General features: G+C 35.2%; 2 protein-coding genes across 6 annotated transcripts; one reads left to right on the forward strand and one right to left on the reverse strand.

Moving 5' to 3' along the window:
- Nucleotides 1-3,747: 3,747 nt before the first annotated feature.
- Nucleotides 3,748-9,408, forward strand: tlr2 (toll-like receptor 2). 2 transcript variants are annotated; one of them, XM_088633215.1, is made up of 2 exons: nucleotides 3,748-3,842; nucleotides 6,640-9,408. In XM_088633215.1, the coding sequence occupies exon 2, from the start codon at nucleotides 6,650-6,652 to the stop codon at nucleotides 9,041-9,043; it is 2,394 nt and encodes a 797-aa protein (XP_088489341.1). In that variant the 5' UTR covers nucleotides 3,748-3,842; nucleotides 6,640-6,649; the 3' UTR covers nucleotides 9,044-9,408. The 2 variants fall into 2 exon arrangements, with proteins under 2 accessions (XP_088489341.1, XP_088489340.1); XM_088633214.1 differs by having other exon boundaries at nucleotides 3,782-3,990.
- A 1,263-nt stretch (nucleotides 9,409-10,671) lies between these two features.
- Nucleotides 10,672-21,876, reverse strand: rnf175 (ring finger protein 175). Of its 4 annotated transcripts, none has more exons than XM_088633216.1 (9): nucleotides 21,749-21,876; nucleotides 20,033-20,070; nucleotides 17,945-18,086; nucleotides 16,405-16,559; nucleotides 15,164-15,271; nucleotides 13,819-13,939; nucleotides 13,307-13,440; nucleotides 12,097-12,198; nucleotides 10,672-11,018 (listed from the first exon to the last, which is right to left on the reverse strand). In XM_088633216.1, the coding sequence occupies exons 1-9, from the start codon at nucleotides 21,797-21,799 to the stop codon at nucleotides 10,898-10,900; spliced, it is 972 nt and encodes a 323-aa protein (XP_088489342.1). In that variant the 5' UTR covers nucleotides 21,800-21,876; the 3' UTR covers nucleotides 10,672-10,897. The 4 variants fall into 4 exon arrangements, with proteins under 4 accessions (XP_088489342.1, XP_088489343.1, XP_088489345.1 ...); XM_088633217.1 differs by having other exon boundaries at nucleotides 21,779-21,853; XM_088633219.1 differs by having other exon boundaries at nucleotides 17,945-18,102; nucleotides 21,749-21,800.
- Between the last annotated feature and the right edge of the window lie 6 nt (nucleotides 21,877-21,882).

Consider the following 21,882-nt stretch of genomic DNA (forward strand, 5'->3'; position numbering starts at 1 on the left):
CGTGTAACCAAAGACATTTTGGCAGTTAAAAATATCATTTGTGGATATTTTGGAAACATTTTGACATTTTTTTCAAAGCAAACTAATGGACATTGAAATGCTCATAGACTAATGTAGTGCATTGTGCCTAACAGGCAGTTTGGTACAGCAGTTAAGACAAGTGGTTCCTATTCTGAGGAAAGCAATTCAAATCATGGTCAGAGTGATCCTTTTGGCTATATTGTTTACATAGCCAGATGTATAAAAATAATAAAAATCACACCAGAGACGGCACTAGCTCTGCCTGCCATAGAAGTTCAGGAAAGGGTGAATTAAACCATGTCAAGTGCAATGGTTCGGTGATCAGTAAGAGTTTAAAATGTGCATAGATTAATGTAAAGATTCTGAAAACTTCACAATTAAAGAGCTCTGTAGGACAAGTAACAAAGAGAGAAAATGGAAGCTTTTTAAGGCTGAAGCTAAAATTCAGTCTAATTAACACAATTGAAAATTTAGGACGTGTTAAAGATGTAAATAAATGGTTTAGATGTAAAAATACAAAAATGCATATGAGCAAAAAGTTCTGGAAGCAGGTGTTACTTTAAAATGAGCAAACAGAAAAAAATGAAACATGACCAGGCATAGTGCAGAAGAAGAATGCAGGAACACTTGCAAAAGCTTAAATATACAAAGACAATCACTGAAAGCTGTGTGTTACAAAAGCATGTGAACAATGTTGAATGTTTACATAGATCCTGAAATGAGATTAAACATATTTAATCAAAACATATTAAACATAAACACATTTTAGATTTTGTGTAGTTACTGGCATTGAACTGTGTGTTGATGCACATAAACAGAAGGAATAGGCAAACATACAGTAGCTGATGCTGATCCACAGAGCCAGCATCTTAAGATGTTTATATTTAGAGGCAATTTGTTAAAATAGCAAACTAGCTATGGATACTGATGTGCCAGAGATGTGGAAAGGCTGTTTCCTTAAGCCAGCACTTTAAAATGTATCCTTAATGAGTAACTGCTGCCATTTCATAGTGAGTTTCTATCACTGTGAATAGTTGCACAGTATCTATAGTTCCATCCATTTTCTAAACTCTTATGCAGTACAGGGAAGCTGGAGCTTATCCCAGCAAGCAACAGATGCAAGGCAGGGTACACCCTGGAAGTAACACCAGTCCATCACAGGGCACACACATACTGTAGACACAAACACACACACATTCACACCAGGGCCAATTTATCCAGAAGCCAATTAACCTACCAGTGTGTTGGAACTATGAGAGGAAATCAGATCACCTGAGGAAACCCATGTGAACCTGGAGAGAACGTGCAAACTCCACACATACAGGACCCCAGAAATTGAACCTAGATAGCAATGCTAACCTCTGTGAAACCAGAGAAATGGCTGGATAATCATCTTTGTAGTTCAGAGATTTGCATGAATCATTTAACTGGTGCTACTGTTGTATTTATGAAAAAAGATACAAAAACCATGCTAACAACTGTACCACCCTATTCTTAAGGTAATAATTTAATTTTTATAAACAGTTACATTGTTATTAATTATTGATTGTTTAGTTAGTAAAATATTTTAAATTATATTTTACCCTCATTTTTTTAAATAATTGTGTATTTTACTTATTTTCTGATAGTCAGATTTAAGATATACTCGAACAAAGTCCTGTAAATTAATATTTTTACAAGATGTGGAAGAAGTGCAACAATTTATTACAGTCCAAATTTTAATATTAATAATTGATTACTAATAGTTTATGCTCACATCTGACTTTCTTATTTAGATGTATGTAAAACATTTAACTAAGTGTGACATAACATTCAGAAATACAATAGAGAATAGTTTGTAGGATTTGTATAAATGAAACTGTTCTAAAATGTATTAAAAAATTAAAAATAATTAAAATGTATAATCTTTCCATGTGTAATGTCATTAGGAAGTCCAATAAGATCCTACTTTGTTTAACGATGGTTCAAAAAATAAACCTAACCGGTGAGAAAGCTATGCTTAATGATAATTAAAAGACTTTAAGTTAAAAAAAATTACATTGCCTGAATAATTATTTAAAAAAAACGTTTTAAAGACATACGACACCCGGTGCCGTACGCGTCCAAGCTGCAGAATGGTCTTTCTGTATTGCTGAGCTCTGTGCCTCCTGTCTCTCTCGGTGCTGCCTCTTCTGACTGAGCTCAGTGGGCAGTGCACTATTTTCTCAGCCACCTGCTGATCTGCTTCACACCACGGGAAGACGGGATAATGTTATTTTTTCTGTGTGAAACGCTTGTTGTGTAATACAATGTAAGCCAAGTCAATCAAATAAGCTGGTAGAAAATTATTACTCTTCTTAAATTTCACTTGGGCACCAAAATACAACCATGAGATTAAAAAATGTCTAGATACTGTGGAAATGATAACCCTAACCACAGCTGGAGCTTAAACTGATCAATTCTTTAATCTATGAATCCCTCCATTGATTACATTTGAAAAGGTTCCTCATTACACAAAATATGTGCCTAAAACCATCAATTCCTTTTGTAAAAACTCTTGTAAATGCATCTGATTCAATTATATATCTTCTTTAGGCAAATTTTCAATCAGCTGTAAATCGCCTTAAATATGGTATTTAAATGATCATGTATTTAAGGCCAGTATAGTTTTTAAGGTTACAGGAACCCAATTGTGACTCTGTTTATACTCCTGCTTCAACTTGAAAAGGCAAAATTGAGAGAGCTTACCAAAATGGAACGGGTTTCCTTAACGCTTTTATTTCATGTTACTTCTGTAATTTCAATTCCGGAACTGTTCAATAGAATCTAAGCAGCGAAATCTATTCAGAAAAAAATAAAGTAAGGGAAAAACGTCTTCCTGAAGTTCACTTGGGCCCCAAAATGCAGCCACATGGAACACAAATCTCTTCGTACCATGGCTAACCCTAACCCTAGCAGGAGTTTAAACCAAGCGGTTCTGCAATCTGTATATGCAGCCCACCATTCATCAAATTTGAAAAAATTCCTTACTACACATAATATGTACCTTAAACAATCAAATCCACTCCTTAAAATGAAAATTAATCTGATTCAATAATGGATCGTATTAAAAAGACCACGTATTTCAGGCCAGTCAAGGGTTAGGGTTACAAGATTCATCAAATTGTGACTCTGTTTATACTTCTAGTTCCACTTGAAATCACAAAATTAAGATACTTAAGAATTAAGGTAAGTTTACCAGACTGAAAGGTTTTCACTTGAGGTTTTCTGCAGAATCATGTTGTTTTGGCTAAGCTACTAGTGCGTTCAGAGTAACTATTCAACTTTTACTTCACTCATCTTAGTGGTTGCATTTTAAATGACTAAATTAAGATAATTCTCTAAATAGAATCCAGTCAATCACAGGACACATTTCCACACAATTTAAAGACTAAGGTAGGAGAAAAAATAGGAGAAAACTGTCACAAACACAGAACATCAAAACTACATAAAAGTCCAAAATCAAGACCAGATCTTAAGCTAGCTACCATACCACTGTGCAGTCCCTGTAGAGTACAGTAAAATAAAAAATATATAACTTTCAAGAGGAACCTTGAAGGTCTCCTTAAGATATAAATGTGCTTTTACATGATGATGAAGTTATTTAAAGAATCGTAATGCATTTTATTGGTTCTTCCCCTAATTTGTGGAAACAGTTACCAGAAATCTAAATGTGCATCCTGTTTTGCTGCAGAACATTACAGTAACTATCAAATTTCCAGTACCTTCTCTGAACCACAAGGGCAACCCACCACTAAATGTGTCTTTGTGCATTTGCAAGAAAAGTGAAGAAAGCTTGGGAGGTAATGTTTAAATGATCAATATCTATATTTGAAAGCTGTGTTTGTGCATGCTTCAGGTGCAATATAGTTAATATATTTGACTTTGATCAGCCTGTGACAAAAATAACAAACACTGAAGTGGAGAATAGTAGCAAGAGTCCTTAAAAAGGTAAATACGTCTGGGTACCAAGTACCTATCTTGCATTACTAATTGTGTAAACTGTTAAGATAACATAATTGTATAGTGTTTTAAACATTTTGTCTCTTTATGGGTTTTTTTTTTTGCATAGTTACAAAAAATACTGGTCAGGACTATCAATGTAAAATGCATCAGCCACTGATACCAACTCACAATACAGATATCAGTTGTTTTCAGGTAGAAATATTTCTTTTTTTCCTGCAGCAGTTTTTCCATGTAAAAGTTCTAGGCTCTGAGAAGAATTTCAAATGTATTATAGACACAATTTGGCTTTCTAGACTGTGACAAAAAAGTGACAGATTTTTGTATGTTTGTATTGCCATATAATAAAAAGTATATTCAGTAAGTACTAACACTGTTACCCTTAATACTTTAACAAAGGACATTGTGTTATTTTGGTGCAGTACAGTACATAAACTGGTTATATACTCCACTGTAATAACTTTAACATACAATGTTATAATGTAGTAAACAGTGATTTCCTTTTTAAACGATGTGCATAATAGAATATCATGCTTAGCGTGGAGCATGATGGTACTTTTGCTGGTTCTTTCCCAGTCTATTTAGAGAATACTGTATGTTCAACACATTGTCTTTTTATAACAATATGTCAATATTAATACAAATGCAAACTTTTTTGTAAATATTGATGTTTTCAATAAAAACTGTACGTGAATAAAATACTCAGCAAGTATACTGTAACTACAGTACAAGCTAGTAAGGTCCCACCCCTGGAACTGTGACTGATAGATGAGCCATTAATTGAGCCATTAATGTGGCAAAGGGCATTGTTTATTTTTCGTAAATATTTATATGGCTGTGTTTTATTTAAATGTTTTAACTGTTGTGGATCTACAAAGTCTTGTTCTGTCTGTTTCACCATGTTTGCATCAGGTTACCCAACCTGCTGCTTCACTCTTTTAAATGGGGCTAACCTGATTTTTGGGCCGGACCTGGGGTGGGGTACGTAGCTTGTTGGTGGTTTGATCATAATTAAAGAATCTAAATCACTTTTCTTTTGCTTAGCTATACAAATCAGAATAAATTATTTTTGCATGAAATGAAGGAAGTGGGTATTAGGCAAAACAGAGAAATTGCTTTTGTAGAAGACACAAAAAATAATCTAGAACTAAGGCAGAACCTATTTTACAACACATCTCATTGCCTACATTCAATCATAATCCATAGTGGAATAAGGGGGAAATATTAAACTAATTTGAAAGCCTCCTTAATCAACCATTACATAAATGTATTAAATTGGGGGGTATCTAGAAAGACAATCTTGTTTGCTTGCATTTGTAAGACAAAAAAGGTTTCAATAAGTTTAGAGCAGGCCATTTGGTCTACCGAGCCTATTTGATAGTAAAGGGGATGCCATTCAGCTGTTTTTTGAAAGAAGCCAGGTCATCAGCTTTAATAGTATGACAGGGTAGCTTGTCCCATACTCTGGCAAAAGCTGGTGTGAAGAAATGCCTCCTGTGCTGTTTTACAACTACTGTATTTACATTTGCATTTAAAAAACTCACTTTTCCTTTTGAATGCATTTGTACTCATTGCTTTAAAACTAAATAATGAAGGACTATAAAGAAATATATAAAATAATTTAATTCTGTATATTAAACTGCAGCACTAAACTTACACCATTTCATGATTATTTTGCATGTGGGGAAAATATATTTCGTCATATTAAACAGGTAAGACAGAATGCAAATGAGAAGACGACACTTGACCTGTCTTGCTCATTTAGTAGATTAGTAGTTAAGTGAAACTAAAATTTAATGCAGCCTTGAATTGTAATGAATTACCTGTTATTTTCCAATTGTTGTTTCCATTGTGTCCTTGGTTCACTGAATATGATACCCCATAGAGTATGACCCCCTGGTTTGCCCCTGTCTATATCCCTTAGCAACTTGTATTCTTGAATCAAATCTTTCAATCTCCTTTGCTCTAAATTGAAAAGATGCAGCTCTTTTAATCCGTTTATATACAACAATCCCCTGAGATCAGAAATATCCGTTTTGCTCTTTTTGAACTCTTTTGAAAGTTATGTCCTTTTTGTTATACAATTTCCAAAGGGCAACACAACATTATCAGGTCCTACTTGCACTCTTTACTGCATTGTAAAGCTTAAGCATAACCTCCCTACATATAAATTCCAGTTTACTATGTTTAAGAGAATTCTGTTTGCTTTTTATTGCTTCCTCACAATATCTTGATAAGGACATAGAAGAATCTGCATAAACACCTAGAATATTTTCATGTCTAGCAACCTTCTGCTTTGAACATGTAAAGTGATTGTTCCTACTACCAGTATGGATCGTTTTGCACTTAGTGATGTCCGCCCACCCTTTATCTGTGCAATTCTCCTACTGATTATTTGCCACTACCCTTATTTTGTAATTATTTTGCTTACTATATCAGAATCAAGAATGTTTATATGGATTAAGAAGAGCAAAGGGACTAAAAGAGATTCTGGGATCGCACCACTGCTCACATTTGCCTAATCAGAAATAGTGCCCCTTAAAGCTAGACAAGCTTCTTTTTTGGCTTTTTGTTCTTATGGGTTTTAATGTAAGAATCAAATACTGTACATTCACTATATTTTCATTCTTCTTTAAGGTTTGCCACAATGGGAGTTCTGTTCATCAAACTATGCAAACTGTTCCTTGTGTGCCTTTTCACACGTTACAGTGCAATATGTGGGAGGCACAACTGTCACCTTTGTGACGAAAGGAGTATTTGTGATTGCTCTGCTGAAGAACTGCTCCAAGTTCCTAATTTGCCCATGAAGAACATTTTAGTTCTCAATCTTTCTTTTAATAACATTGAAATTGTCACCGAAACAGACTTCAAAGTTTGTACAGAACTCAAAGCATTGAGCTTACAGAACAACAAGATTCACTCAATTCATGAAAAAGCTTTTAGATTTCCAAAAAAGCTGGAATACTTGGACTTGTCCTACAACCAACTGGGAAATTTATCACCATCATGGTTTAATGATCTGGTCTTATTACAGCACCTGAACATTTTGGGAAATATCTACAGAACATTAGGTCAAGGCTTTATTTTCCAGTCATTAGGTGGGCTAAAGAGCCTGAAATTTGGAAATCCATCTTTCAAAGCTATATCTAACAAAGACTTTGTTGGGATCCAGAAGCTTGATGATATGGAGTTACATGGCAGTCACCTGAAGGAATATGAAAAGGGCAGCTTCAGGCATATAAAACATATTAGCCACGCTATTTTGAGCCTCCACGGCCCATTCGAGAATGATGGAGTTTTAATACGAAAAATACTGAAGGATCTTTCAAACTGTACAACTCACTTGGAACTGAAAGATATAGAGTTAACCCTTCCAAATTCAGTACAGTCATTTTCTGAAATTTGTCACGCAGGGGTGAAAAAGTTAACATTCAGAAATGTCTCTTTGTCAGACGAAGCTGTAGATGACTTCATTACAGTCACAATTAACTCAGGGCTGTCTTATTTAGGTATAGAGGATTCTCGGCTGTCCGGTAAGGGTGCCTGGAAAAAAGCTAGTAAAATTAGACCTGCTCTAAAGGCTCTTAAACTAGAAGCTGTGAATATAAAAAATTTAGAAATTACAAATTTCTATGCATTCACTTCTTTTCTTGATTTCCGGAATTATCTGCATTCTCTGAAAAGAGTGACTATCATTGACAGCAAAGTCTTTTTGATACCCTGCCTAACATCCCAGAGTTTTCAAAGTCTCGAATATTTGGACCTCAGTGGAAATCTGCTCACTGATTATGCCACGAAAGAAAGTGCATGTCATGGAAATGGGACATGGAAAAACCTTCAATATCTAAATTTGAGTAAAAACTCTTTGAAGTTTCTAGGACAATTGAGTCAATTACTCACTAATCTCAACAAGCTTGTTTCTCTAGACATAAGCCAAAATACATTTTTTGATGTGCCTGAGAGCTGTAATTGGCCTCCAAATCTCCAATATTTAAACCTTTCTACATCCAAAATTCAACAATTAACACCCTCTATTCCACAGAGTTTACACATTCTGGATTTAAGCAACAATGATCTGACTGTCTTCACAGTTAAATTACCTTTGCTCAAAGAGCTCTATGTGTCAGGCAACAAGTTCATGCAAATGCCTGATGGAAGACTGGTTCCAAGCCTTGAAGTGCTCTCAATTACAGGAAACAAACTCAACACACTTAATATGAAAAATATAAAAGCCTTTGAGAAACTTGCACTTTTGGAGGCTGGCAATAACAAATATGTATGCTCTTGTGAATTTGTGCCATTCATGCAAAAGGACATTACACACATGGTGAAACTGAATGACAGCCGTCAGGACTATGTATGTGACTCACCTTCTGTGATGAAAGGACTGCTGGTCTGGGATGTACATCATTCAGTCTTTGAATGTCATATGATGATATCTTTGGCAGTAATGTGCACAGGCATTCTCTTTGTGTTTTTTATTATTGTGATCCTTTGCTACAAATTTCATGTACTTTGGTACCTAAGAATGACATGGGCATGGATTCAGGCTAAAAGAAAGCCCACCACCAGAGTCAATAATATTTACTATGATGCCTTCATTTCATACAGCGAAAGAGATTCTGAGTGGGTGGAGAACTACTTGGTCAATGAATTAGAAAGTACACAACCACCTTTTAGACTTTGCCTTCACAAACGTGACTTTCTTCCAGGAAAATGGATCATGGACAATATAATCAACTCTATAGAGCAAAGCCAGAAGACTCTTTTTGTTCTTTCCAAGCACTTTGTCAGTAGTGAGTGGTGCAGGTACGAGTTGGATTTCTCCCACTTCCGACTTTTTGACGAGAACAATGACACAGCCATATTAATTCTATTGGAACCAATCCCAAAGGAAACCATTCCAAAGAGATTCTGCAAGCTGCGCAAGCTCATGAACTCTCAAACATATCTGGAATGGCCTGAAGATGAGGCACTACAACCCATATTCTGGCACAACCTTAAATTAGCAATAAAAAGAGAGGAATTCAATCTACGCTAACTTTAAAATGAAATGTTCTCTTTAACATTGTTACAAAGAACAAAAATACAATTTTATTATGAACATTCAAGGTAAAGAATGTTATATACAGTGATTCTATATAAATGCATACATACATTTTACTGTTTCTCCTTTTAGGCCTACAGATTTGCAAAATACAAATCTTGTTGAATAAATCTAAGCTCAGAATCATAAATGTTTAAATGTTACTATCATCTTATTATTTCATTTTATCATGAGTGAACCGTTATTTAACAATTTAAGATTTAATTCCTCAAAGTTTGGGATATTATACTATACAGGTTACTTGTACTGTACATTAATGTCTTTCTTTGCTCCTCTGTTAATGTAGTGACAGGGTATTCAACTGATCCCTAAATTGTTATGCTGTATTGATGTAGTAGAAATGATCAATTAAATAATTAAGGAGCCCATTGTAACAAAATGGAAGGGCCACACTATGAAAAGCCCTAGTGTAGAGAGTTAGACATACCTGCTCTGAACATTTCCCAGCAGGCTTTGTAGACAAGTTGCATATTATACTGAATTCTTGGAGTAAATGTCCAAATAAACAGAGAAGACCTTTCCTTAACTAATAATTCCAAATATAGAATGTTTCACCCCAGCTCACAATTCGCAATACTTTTTGAGATTAACAATCATTCATTTTCAGATCTTGCATTTTTTGTAACATTAATTGTTGCTATCAGCAGTTTTTTAGTACTTACAGCAATTTTAAAAAGAAGAAAAACAATATAATAATTAATTGCTTACATTTATATAGCACTATTCTGGACACTCCACTCAGGACACTCGCTTTACAGGTAATGGGGACTCCCCTCCACCATCACCAATGTGCAGCATCCACCTGGATGATGCGACAGCAGCCATAGTGTGCCAGTACGCTCACCACACACCAGCTATCAGTGGGGAGAGCAGAGTAATGAAGCCAGTTCATAGATGGGGATTATTAGGAGGCCATGATTGGTAAGGGCCAATGGGAAATTTGGCCAGGATGCCGGTTTTACACCCCTACTCTTTTCAAGAAACGCCCTGGGATTTTTAAAGCCCACAGAGAGTCAGGACCTCAGTTTTACATCTCATCCAAAGGACGGCATTTTTTTTTACAGTACAGTATCCCCATCACTATACTTGAGGATTAGGACCCACACAGACTACAGGGTGAGCACCCCCTGTTGGCCCCACTAATACCACTTCCAGTAGTAACCTTAGTTTTTCCCAGGAGGTCTCCCATCCAAGTACTAACCAGGCTCACACCTGCTTAGATTCAGTGGGTTGCCAGTTGTGAGTTGCAGGGTGATATGGCTGCTGGCTATAATATAGAAAATATAAAAAAGGAACAACCCTAATATAACTGTTTACAAAACTATACTTGTGAATTGTGCATTTTACTACATAAGCATTATTATTAGTTTTGTCAGCTAACCATTCCTTTCCTTTCTCCCACACAGAATGTCAAAACTATGAATTTAATTCAGACAGAGTTTTATAAATCTCTAGCTCTTCATAGACAAAATCAACCAATGCTTGGTAAACCACACACAGGTATAAGTTACTAATTGATTTTTTAGACTGTCAGAATAAGACTTTTTTTAAAAACGGTGAAAAAAATGATAGGTCACTATTTACTGCTTGAATTTCAAGATATGCAGTCTGTACAATTTATCTTACCATTACAAAATTCATGAGAATGCTGTGCTACTACACATATGAATATGGCACTGCTATTTACATTAATAAATTATACCATTTTGTTTTTACAATATAAATACAGGATATACAGATAAATACTTTTACAGCCATTACTGAAAGCATTACATGAACAAAATAGAACTATTCAAGTCCTAAGGTGTAATTAATACCATGAACCACACCAATTATTACAGGTTGCCAGGCAACCAGGTATCGTAACCAGTCCAGCAACTGACCATATAAAACATGAGTACGTTCCCAGCTTTTGTGTGCAGTTAAGGATTACAACAAAAACAATACTCTAAGCATCTACCTCAGTCAGTACTATTTTTGGCTTTTGAACAATTTTAAGATTCACAAGATTATTGTGCAGGAGAACTATTCAGAATTTGAATATATCACTGCTATAATATTACAAACATTACCTTTTATAGTACTTTGCATCAATAAACTATGAAACACAGAATTAGTTTAGATTTGTAACAAAGTTACAACTTTTTAAATATTTAAATACATTTTAAATGTATAAATATATTTCAACAAACAATTTTAAATGCAAGACCTTCAGTGGGAAAACAGGCTTCAACTGATACTCAAAAGCACCTTCAAAACATTTTATACCCATCATTCAATATGTCAATAAATTGTGTAACTTGCAGAAACTTCATTTTTTTGGCTTGCATTATTTGGGCAATTATAAGATACAGGGAAATTGCACATTAACTTTCACTTTCAGAATTGAGGCACAATTTTCCTTTGCGCTCAGACAATTATTAGACCACTCCATAATGAACTCATGTGTCCTGTGTTTTAATTCACACATTTTGTGTCTGAAACACACTGTCTGCATTTGCAATACCACAGAACTATCCGTTAACATCTATTTGAGGTATGTTCTCGTTTAAGAAAAAACTGTGGACATACCATGTGAAGGTGACCTCAATTTATAATAACACTAATAAAACATGCCAGCAGAGGGAGCTGCTTGCACCATATCTTAATCAAAAGATGTCTTTACTGACCATTCAAAAGCAGAAGGAAGTCTTTCTGCTGACCCTGTGTCTCTTACTGTTAAGTGAATGTGTTCTATAGAGTGCTTCCTCATAAAAATAAATAACTAAAAATTAATTAAATAAACGCCTCACAGAATCCTATTTGTTCTTACACCCTTGTTTAAACAATGTTGCTTTTAAAAATAGTTTTTTATTCTATTACTGCAAATCCTTGGATGGGCAATCCTTAGATGTTTGTAAAGTTTGAAATTGACTTTACAATTCCTGGGGATATGATGCATTATTCTAAGTAGTACAACCTGCCATTCACACTGGTTTAAAGGATACGGATTATTCAGCATTTTCTTGAGGTCCACCTTCTCGTTACAGTAAGGGCAGGTTTGCTTCTTTCCCACAATACACCAACCCCGAATACAAAATTCATGAAATCTGATAGTGGTAATTGTTAAGGAACTTCTTTATAAATACATTTCCACACTGAAATGTGTCCATGTTTACTAGAACTAATGTGACTATACAGTTTACAGAACTATAAATCTAATGTACAATGCCTCAGAAATGCATTTGCTTTTTAAAATTAAAACATGACACAAAGCAATGAAAAGGTAGGAAAATTGCATGAAGATTTACATATGAAACACCATTTAACTTTCAAATGATCGGGTAAAGGTTTATTCCATACTGAAAGGAAAAGAAACAATGTTTTGGCTGTGGAGTCTTCTTCAGGTGTGGAAGAACACCTGAATTTCTGTTGGAACTCATTATGCCTCCCACGGAATATTTTTCTAGACCTCTTCGTCATTTATGATCTTTTATACATATTCTCTTGTGTTCCTTGCCCCCTTCTCTCACTGAACTGACATTCATTCTCTTAACAGCAATTTGTTCCAAGATTGGACTTTCTAACCACCTCCTATTCCTCTACAGATGTTGTCCTAATAATATCATTCCTAAAGGATTCTGTCTTGAACTAAACACCTTTTCCTTTGACTTGGATACCACCCAGAGTAAAACTCACAGACTTCTTCAACTATTTTCTTTCCACACCCGAAGAAGGCTCCACAGCTGAAGTGTTGTGTCTCTTTTCTTTTTAGCATGGATTACACCTTTATCTGTTCCTCTGCACTGTATCCATGCTACTTTCTACTCATACTTCAACCATTTAACCTTCAATGATTTCCTGCAGACTGCAACATTTTTGCACTAATCTTCTACTTTCAAATAAGCAATTATATCTCAGCGTAAAAAAATGCTTTTGTTTTAAAAATTAAAGCAGCTCCAAAGCCACTCATTTTCAGTGGATAACCCCCTCAAGACAAAGCAAAGGTACAACAAAAGCATATTTAAACAAGACAATCATTGTGCTCCCTTACATATTACATGTGCCCACATATTCTGCAACATATTGCAAATACCCAAGCTATGCTGAAAATTAAAACCGCTGTGATTGTATATTAAACATAAAATAAAAAAAAGAATATGCACTTTATTTTCCAATTCAGTGGTTCTCAAAATAGTACTACTATTTAAAGGATACATGTGACCACATGAGAGCTGGTAGGTGTTTTCAATGATTCCTTCTTCATCTAGATTCACAAATATTTTCTGTCCACACACAGCACAGATGTCGCCAGAGAGATTTCTCGAAGGCATGGCCCCAACATTATAATACTGAAATACAAAATAAGTAAATAAAATTATACATGTATAACACTTGGAAAAAAACATCATTTTACAAAACACAAAAAGTATCTAATTTATACAGAATTCAAAGCTTTTTAGACCTACCAATCATGACACTAAATTAGCCCAAGGAGTAGGAATGATAGCTTTAGATCATCCCAGAAATTCTGGTTCATGCCTTTTAATCATTGTAGTTTTTATCAGAGACCAATGCATAAAATGACATTTTCAAAGACCAGAGTTATTGGATTTTATTTGTTGCTGTGTTACATGATTTATAATACCAATGAAAGTTATCAACAAAATATATTATACATTTAAAGCAGTAACTGTATTCAATTAGAAAAACAGGACAAGGACACTTACACCTATTGTAGAGGCCATATAATCTGAACATATCTCAGCAAAGTCTCTCCCCATGACTCCATAATACAAGCCATAAAACAGCAAAATCACACCAAAATCCATTGAATCTTCTGTTTTAATCCTGTTAAAAAGATTAAATAATGCATTTCTGAATTCATTCAAATAAAATGTTAACAAATTAATTGTTAAAGGAATACCACTATCAGTTATCGGCCTGATTAAAAACATCCTGTCTGTGGGAGACATTGTCCAGAGAATGAGATGTTAGGTTTCAATACTAAACAATTGAGCTCTGTGAAAGACAGGCTTACTTCTTGTAAGTCAGAAGATAATCACAACACTACAGGCTGTCACATCTGTTTGATCCATCTACATACTCACTTTCACACTGCAGCAACTGCAGCACAAGAAATGACTGCACATCAGCAAAATGACTGTAGTGTAATGTTTGCAAATTGTATTTTTTCTACAATTTTGTTTCATATATATATAACTAAAATATTAATTACACTTGAGTGTTACATTTCTTCAGTCCACCAGTACTGAAAACCATGATTTAATGATGTGATATACTCAAAACATAATAAAAGAAAAAAAGAAGTCTGTTTAGGACCGTCGAAGCACTATTTGCCGCAGGAACCAAGTAACTGGAGTGGATACAATCTTTTTAAATCAGTATGTGTTGTCTATTTTATCTAACAATGTATTTAAAACAATGTTACATACACTAAAAATCAGATTAATACAAAATCATTTGTATTGTAACATTTAAGGGTTTCTTATTACCAGGATTTACCCAAGCACAGACATACATAGCTAACAAGATCAGTGTAAAAGTTACATCTGAATAAAACTCAAAACTAATTTGCACAGCAGAAAAAGTAATGGAAAAGAAGCATATTAATTACTGGAGATGGTTCTATGTATTTTTGTCTTGTATTGAATCCATATACAAATATGTAAAATATGTACCCACAATACTATCCGTATCATTAAGGTTAACAAATAATAATACTGCTGCTATATGTACTGTCTAGAATAAGACCTTAAAGAATACACTAGGAGCATGTTCTGTGGGTGGTCATATGAAAAATTGGACTACTGAGCATATCTGAATGTTACAATATATTAATTACTCAAAGAGTGTCAATGGAAACAGCATTTGGATGGAAACAGACGTCAACAGAGCAAGCCCTGGATCTGTCCCAGAACTTAGTCTCCAATCTGGTATTAAAAACAGGTGGAAATGTTTTTACATTTACGATTCCAACACCTAAGGAAATACAACTTCACCCCAACATCTATCTAAACGTACTTACATATGCATATAATTTATGGGACATACCTGAAGAATAAATTGAACCCAAACATGGTAAACATAATTGCAACATATCCAACAATACCCACTGCATAACTCAGCTTGTAGATGAGGAGAAACCACTTATATACCATTCTGTTGGAAAAAAGAAAAATGTCTTTAGATTTCTTAATATTTACATTCATATACATGCCAATATGAATATGTTGTAAATAAAGGAAGGTGTCTTACTGCCAGGAAATCACAAGTCTGAATCCAATCTTTTAAAGATTAACTTAATTCAGTGAAACACTGGCCTTTTGTTGTTGTTTTTTTGTTAGTTTTTACATGGGGAAAAAAATAAAAAACTTGCAAGTAACTACAAATATCTGGATCTTTGTTCTGATAACAATGCTTAATGACCAACTACTGATTTATATATAAGGTTTTATATTAAAGAGAGGTACTCAAATGAATTCCTACATTAAGAAATGAATGTGTTCTTTTTTTCTCTTAAATAATTATTAACTTAACAAGCCACGACTACTATTTTTCTTAGGTCCTTTAGTTTCTAGAGATGACCTAAGCGTGAAGGGTTATGTAGTTATTTGGTCTTCTTTATTTATTTTGAAATATCAATATTATGTTTTTAATAATCATTTAATTTCTTAATTCTCACAATGAAAAAAAAAAGGTTCCTGGTGGGATGTCCCATTTTCCTCATTATCATTCCATTTTGGACTTTTAATGACTGTATTCGATTCAACTGCAGTCCCCATTTCTCAGACTGGTAATTAAATAATCGGTAACAAAATAAATTTGTTGATGGTAAAAAAAAATTAAACACAAAATTATAAACTTTATGAAAGTGCTCTGTTGTAAAGTCCTGGTCTCGCCACAGGCGAGAGTTCCCACAAATTGCGACGTGATGAGGCCATTCCTGCTCCTCCTTTAATTAGTCTATATTACTGTTATTTCCAGGTCTTAACTCATTGAGAATCGAGGACGTTACCTACAGAACCTGGCGGACTGCACCACTCTGGGACTAGGAGTGAATGTCACTGGCTTTAAGAGAACTATAAAACCTGAGTAACACGTTTTGCACAAATATTTAGAGCTATCCGTGAAGGTAATGAATATCTACATAAAGCCCTCCTTACATAAGAAAGAAAGTTCTTAATATTGAACTGGAGGTAAATCTTACTTTCTAACTACACAAACACTGAAACTAGCTGTTTGGGCAAAAAAAGGAAAGCGGCGGTGAGCTATTGGTGGAGGTTAGAACGTACCGTGGCGTTCTTCCGGACAGAGGTTTTCGGGTAGCTCTGAAGATGACGTAACTGGTTATCACCGAGAACATTCCCCACGTGGAGAGAAAACGCCACCAATACAATTTTAAAGTGAAATACAAAGGGACGACCCACATCTGCAGCAAGGTCACCATCTGTCAAAGAAATACAGAACACTTGAAATACGTCTGAAAGCAGTGCAGTAGCTTTCCTGTGCAACCTCATTAAATGCAATAATGGAACCAGACTTTTCTTTACATAGAGAATGCTTTAAGTTGACATGATGTCACATTTAATTTTATTTCTAAGATCTTCATCCCTTGTTAAGTGAATAAAAGAAAAAAACAGAACAGACTGCACTAATGAAGCTTAGTTATCTCTCTTAAATTTATTTTCCAAACAGTTTCACTGTGGTTTGGGAGAAGGTGCTGAGGAAAGATCCCTAGGAAAATACAGGTTCATACAGTAAACTCAGTCTTGAACATTTGTTTACTGTCATGCGAAAGCCTGAAGTCTGTGGAACTGTACTAATGAAAACCGATTCTAGATTTATCAATTAATCTTGAGAAGACCAGAAGGAAATAGACTCTTCCACTGTGAGAAGAAACTGTCACTTCCATAGTTGCTATTATTCTACACATGCAGGCGATTCTGCTACATGTGCCAGCAGGATGGAACCTGGGACCTGGAACGCATTAAATATTGGTAGATGAGAGGTCACCATCTGGATGCATGTAATAACCCATCAAAAATATTGGCAAACAGCAAAATTGTCATATGGATCATATTAGACTGACTTCAACTCATCTACACATCATAGCGAGAGGAATTTCCTGACAAATCAGACTGATGCCCAGAGGTAAAATGTTTTTCTCATTACTGGCTTTTAAATGAGCTGAGCACTACAGAGGTAGGTAGAATGCTTTCATTTAAACCAGTAGGTCTCTATTTGACAAAGCCAGTACTTTTAATTACACAGAGGAATAAAAGAAAAGGACAAAGTCTTCATAAAATCACTTAGGCTAATTGCCTTCTTAATCGAATTATTATATTATAATAGAAACTTGTACAGTATATGCATTTAGCGACCTTAGTAAGATAGACTGCATATAAATGTCAATTCCCCTAGGAAAATCCTAGGCAGATTATTACGATGACCACAAGTCCTGGAAAACAAAGAGACATACCAGAAACCATTAAACCTCAATTATAGCATTATAAAAAAGGATAGGCGGTAGCCCACACTATGCATGATTGATGTCCCTCTGTAACTACTGGAGAAGGCCATAAACTCCAAATGTACCTAGTGTATATCAGACCTACGTATTGTAATATCAGTAACAAGGCTCCATCTCGAAACTGCAATTTAGGGGAAACAATTATAAATGAAACATTGTCATTCATGTTCTGCATAAACACAGATGAACTAAAACAAGAGTACCAAAGAATATAGATTCATAACCTGGAGTACTACAGAAAAGCATTTAATGTGTTACTCCAACAAAAGTAAAGAAAAAAAAGACAGCAAGTTAGTACTCACATTGTATGATCTACAATGTCGCTGCTTCCACTGGACCAGGACAATCTGAGCTACCACCAGGGTAGCAATAAGAATAAGAACCATCTCAGCATGCATGGCTTCATGACCTCTGTGTTTTATATGCATCTTTTCATGCTCCATCCTGGAAACAGGCACAACTGAATTTAGGTGAGGAACTCTTGTAAATTCAGAACGTACAAGACAGCAAAAATAGAACTATGAACAAGTGTTGCGAAACTATGATAGCATATCTGACCATCTGTAGCTCTTGTTATTGTCTGTATCAATTGCTCAACCCATCAGAGAATGAATAATGAACAACACTGTACACAACACATTCATTTCACTTTTAATAATAGTTATCAAACAGAATTAAAAATAATATACATACTGTTACAGCTTTAGGTAACTGAGAAGTGTCTGTCAGATTTTAGATAAAGCTTGTGACATTTCGAAGAGTAAACACTTCTAGCTTCTAAGAAAGGGGAGGGAAATTGCAGAAACAACTGTAAAGCTTTACAAGCTTAAAGCTTGTACAGACACACACAATATAAGACCATATTGAGAGGAACAAGAAGGAAGAGACAAGAAGCAACTCACAACTGGCAACCCACTGAATCTAAGCAGCTGTGAGCCTGGTCGGTATCTGGATGGAGACTTCCTGGGAAAAACTAAGGTTGCTGCTGGAAGAGGTGTTAGTGCGGCCAGCAGGGGGCGCTCACCCTGTGGTCCATGTGGGTCCTAATGCCCCAGTATAGTGATGGGGACACTGTACTGTAAACAGGCGCTGTCCTTCGGATGAGACGTAACAAACTGAGGTCCTGACTCTCTGTTGTCATTAACAATCTCAGGGTGTTTCTCAAAAAGAGTAGGGGTGTAACCCCAGTGTCCTAGCCAAATTTCCAATTGGCCCTTACCAATCATGGCCTCCTAATAATCCCCATCTATGAATTGGCTTCATTACTCTGCTCATCTCACCACTGTGTGGTGAGCGTTCTGGCACACTATGGCTGCCTGTCGCATCATCCAGGTGGATGCTGCACATTGGTGGTGGTGGTGGTGGTGGGGAGTCCCTGTTACCTGTAAAGCGCTTTGAGTGGAGTGTCCAGAAAAGTGCTATATAAGTGTAAGTAATTATTATTATCATCATCATCATTATCCAAACCAAACCTGCCTGGAGCTAAGTATTTGAACCTTCCAAGAGAACAGTGTGCAATTCTGTGAACTTGGGTTTCCTGGGTAAAAGATACCTCAGTTAGAAACATCTTTCCTGCATTTTTACGGATAGGGATAAAGGCTCCCATTAATTTTTTGGCATTCGTAGTGCAGAGAGAGCAGAGAGAGAGATTTAACTGCAGTTTGCTCTGTATTTAGTTAGAAGGCAGCTTATCTTTTATGTGGCCTATGTAGGCATTATGAGTTTAATGCTTAGTAGCAGTCCGGAGTTTTCTGGGTGACCAGAATGTTAGGCCTCTGAAACACCTTGTTTGTAAATACTGTAAACAGAGTAACTTGTGTGTTTAATGTTTTGTGTAGTGTAGTTTGTGTCTCATGATCATTAATAAATATTTGTTTAACTAACTGTGCCTGGATTATTACTTCTCTAAACAAAGTTGTGCCAGAGAATAAATAATTAATGTGTTATACCAACCACTCAGATATATTTTAAAGACATTTATAAGTTGGTGGTTATAAATAATTATTTCACTTATTGACTAATCCACTTGGTTAAAACCTGATTTTCACCATTTGTAACAATACAAGAAGTCCCTCTAAGTGAAATCCTATTAAAATTAAGTCTATATCCACCAGTTCTTCATAAAAGTAATTAAGCCTCTGTTCTTGCTCTGAAAAAGACCTACTGGTCTAACTTCACCAGTTGTGTGTGCTGTAATGTTAATCAGTAAAATTACTTCATGGAGAATTCAAATTATTATTATAATTTTAATAGGAGTTGCTGTCTTATTGACCCCGGAGGATGGGTTTTGTATCCAGTTTTCCCTGAATGAAGTATTCCATTTTCAAAAAGGTTAACTTAGGTACCGTTGTAAATCTGGCATCACCACTGTTACAGAACAATGTACTTACTTCCAGTTATCTTCTGGTGACATTTTCAAAAGATCACGCTACAATAAAAACAGGAACAAAGTGTAAGACTACAGTAAATAAAAATACATAAGTTAATGCTACTGAAAATTATACTCCTAGTAACACAACTAAACACTAAAAGTTGATTTAGAAAGACTCAGTAGTTTCATCAAAGAAGTATGGAAACTTACCCTAGTATGCATTTTAAGCCACACAAAAGAAAGTACACATACCTAAACTGTACTTAATTCACTGTTTTAGAAGATTTGCATGCTACATAATATTTACTGAATACAAATTTCCATGAGCCATTACATAGTGATAGCATCTTACAGCTATAATTAAGTTATTTAACATGCACAGAGAAGATGTTGCTGAAAGAAATTCAATTCAGATTTCCTTCACGGATTAATGCTGCCAACTCTTTGATTTCACTGGACATTTTTATGCTGACAATGCTGGATTAAAAAGAGGCAGATGAAGAAATAAAAAAGAAACAGTGAGTAAAACAAAAACAAGTTGGAAAATATCTTCTCTTCGGAAATTTCCAGTTTTACTCCAAGTTGGCCAAAACCATTTATTTACTGAAATATTTTCTGATCTGCTAAGAATGTGTGTCTATAGAACTCGCCTAACACTGAATTTGCTAAAGTAATTCCAGAACACATTCCTGTGTGTTCCAGAAGTACATTTTGCTGTACCATGGGAGATGAGTTAGCTTCTGGAAGAGGCATGTGCCAGGAAAAACTGGGTGGCATTAAATATATGTTCCTCTTCAACTAAAGGCATGATGCTAGTGGTATCAGCACCCAATAGTTGTTGAAATCTTATTTACAGATTGTTCGGCACAATCGTTTAGGGCAACACCACAAACATTTGCAAAAGTACTGGATAATCCACGTAAATATTGCAAAGAAAAATACATCACTTTCCACTTAAATTACATCTTTTCATGCTCATTTTCAGCAGAACCGGGTTAGCTGTAGGTCAAATGTGCCAAATTGAACTAGATTTACATAAATTTAGATACACACAACACCCGTCACATAAGTTAATATTCATATTTTATTTGCAAAACCTGTCAAACAAAAATGTGGTTAAACGTAGAGCCAGAAGTCTCACTTTCTTAAGTAAAAACGCCCTGCAGTCCGTAAGAAATGAGTACCCAATATGATTTTTTACGATTATCTAAAAAATAATCGCAGCGCAAGCAAAGTATTTTTAGGACAGAAGCTACAGTATGAAGCTATGATAAACACTGACAACCATAGATAATTATCGCTGAGAAATTACCTCTTTTTTCAAGGCAACAACGAAGAAACAATACCGGCTGGCAAACCTAGCGAAATAATACACGTTGTTTTGTTTTCATTTGCTATTAGAAATGAAAACAGTAAACACTACGACAAGTGATAAGTTTTAAGAGAATATGTTTCAACTTGTAAAACTTCCAAATTCAATATATGAAGTAAATAGGTCTTATGCATCTGGAAACATTAAAAGACAGGCCGGATGTTTTAAAATACTTGGTAGCTTTCTTATCTTTTACTGCACCGCTGTCTCTTAGCACAGATCAATCTCTTACTTGCCACGTTGCAGAAACAACCTAGCTAATCATTACATGGATTAACGGGCTATCGCTTACAATAAACAGGAATATATGTATAACCCACACATAAAAGTGAAAATATAAAATAACAGCAATTCTTTATATACCTGCTCATTAAGGGAATCTATTTCCACTACCTGGGCAGCCACAGCGGCCATGACTCTTCTACTTAAAGACACACCGCAGACAGCTGATTCACCGTCTCGATCTGCTATTCACGTAGGGAGTTACGCACTATACG

This window comes from Lepisosteus platostomus, chromosome 1 (assembly GCF_059453375.1).
Source record: "Lepisosteus platostomus isolate fLepPlt1 chromosome 1, fLepPlt1.hap1, whole genome shotgun sequence".
Lineage (NCBI taxonomy): Eukaryota > Metazoa > Chordata > Actinopteri > Semionotiformes > Lepisosteidae > Lepisosteus > Lepisosteus platostomus.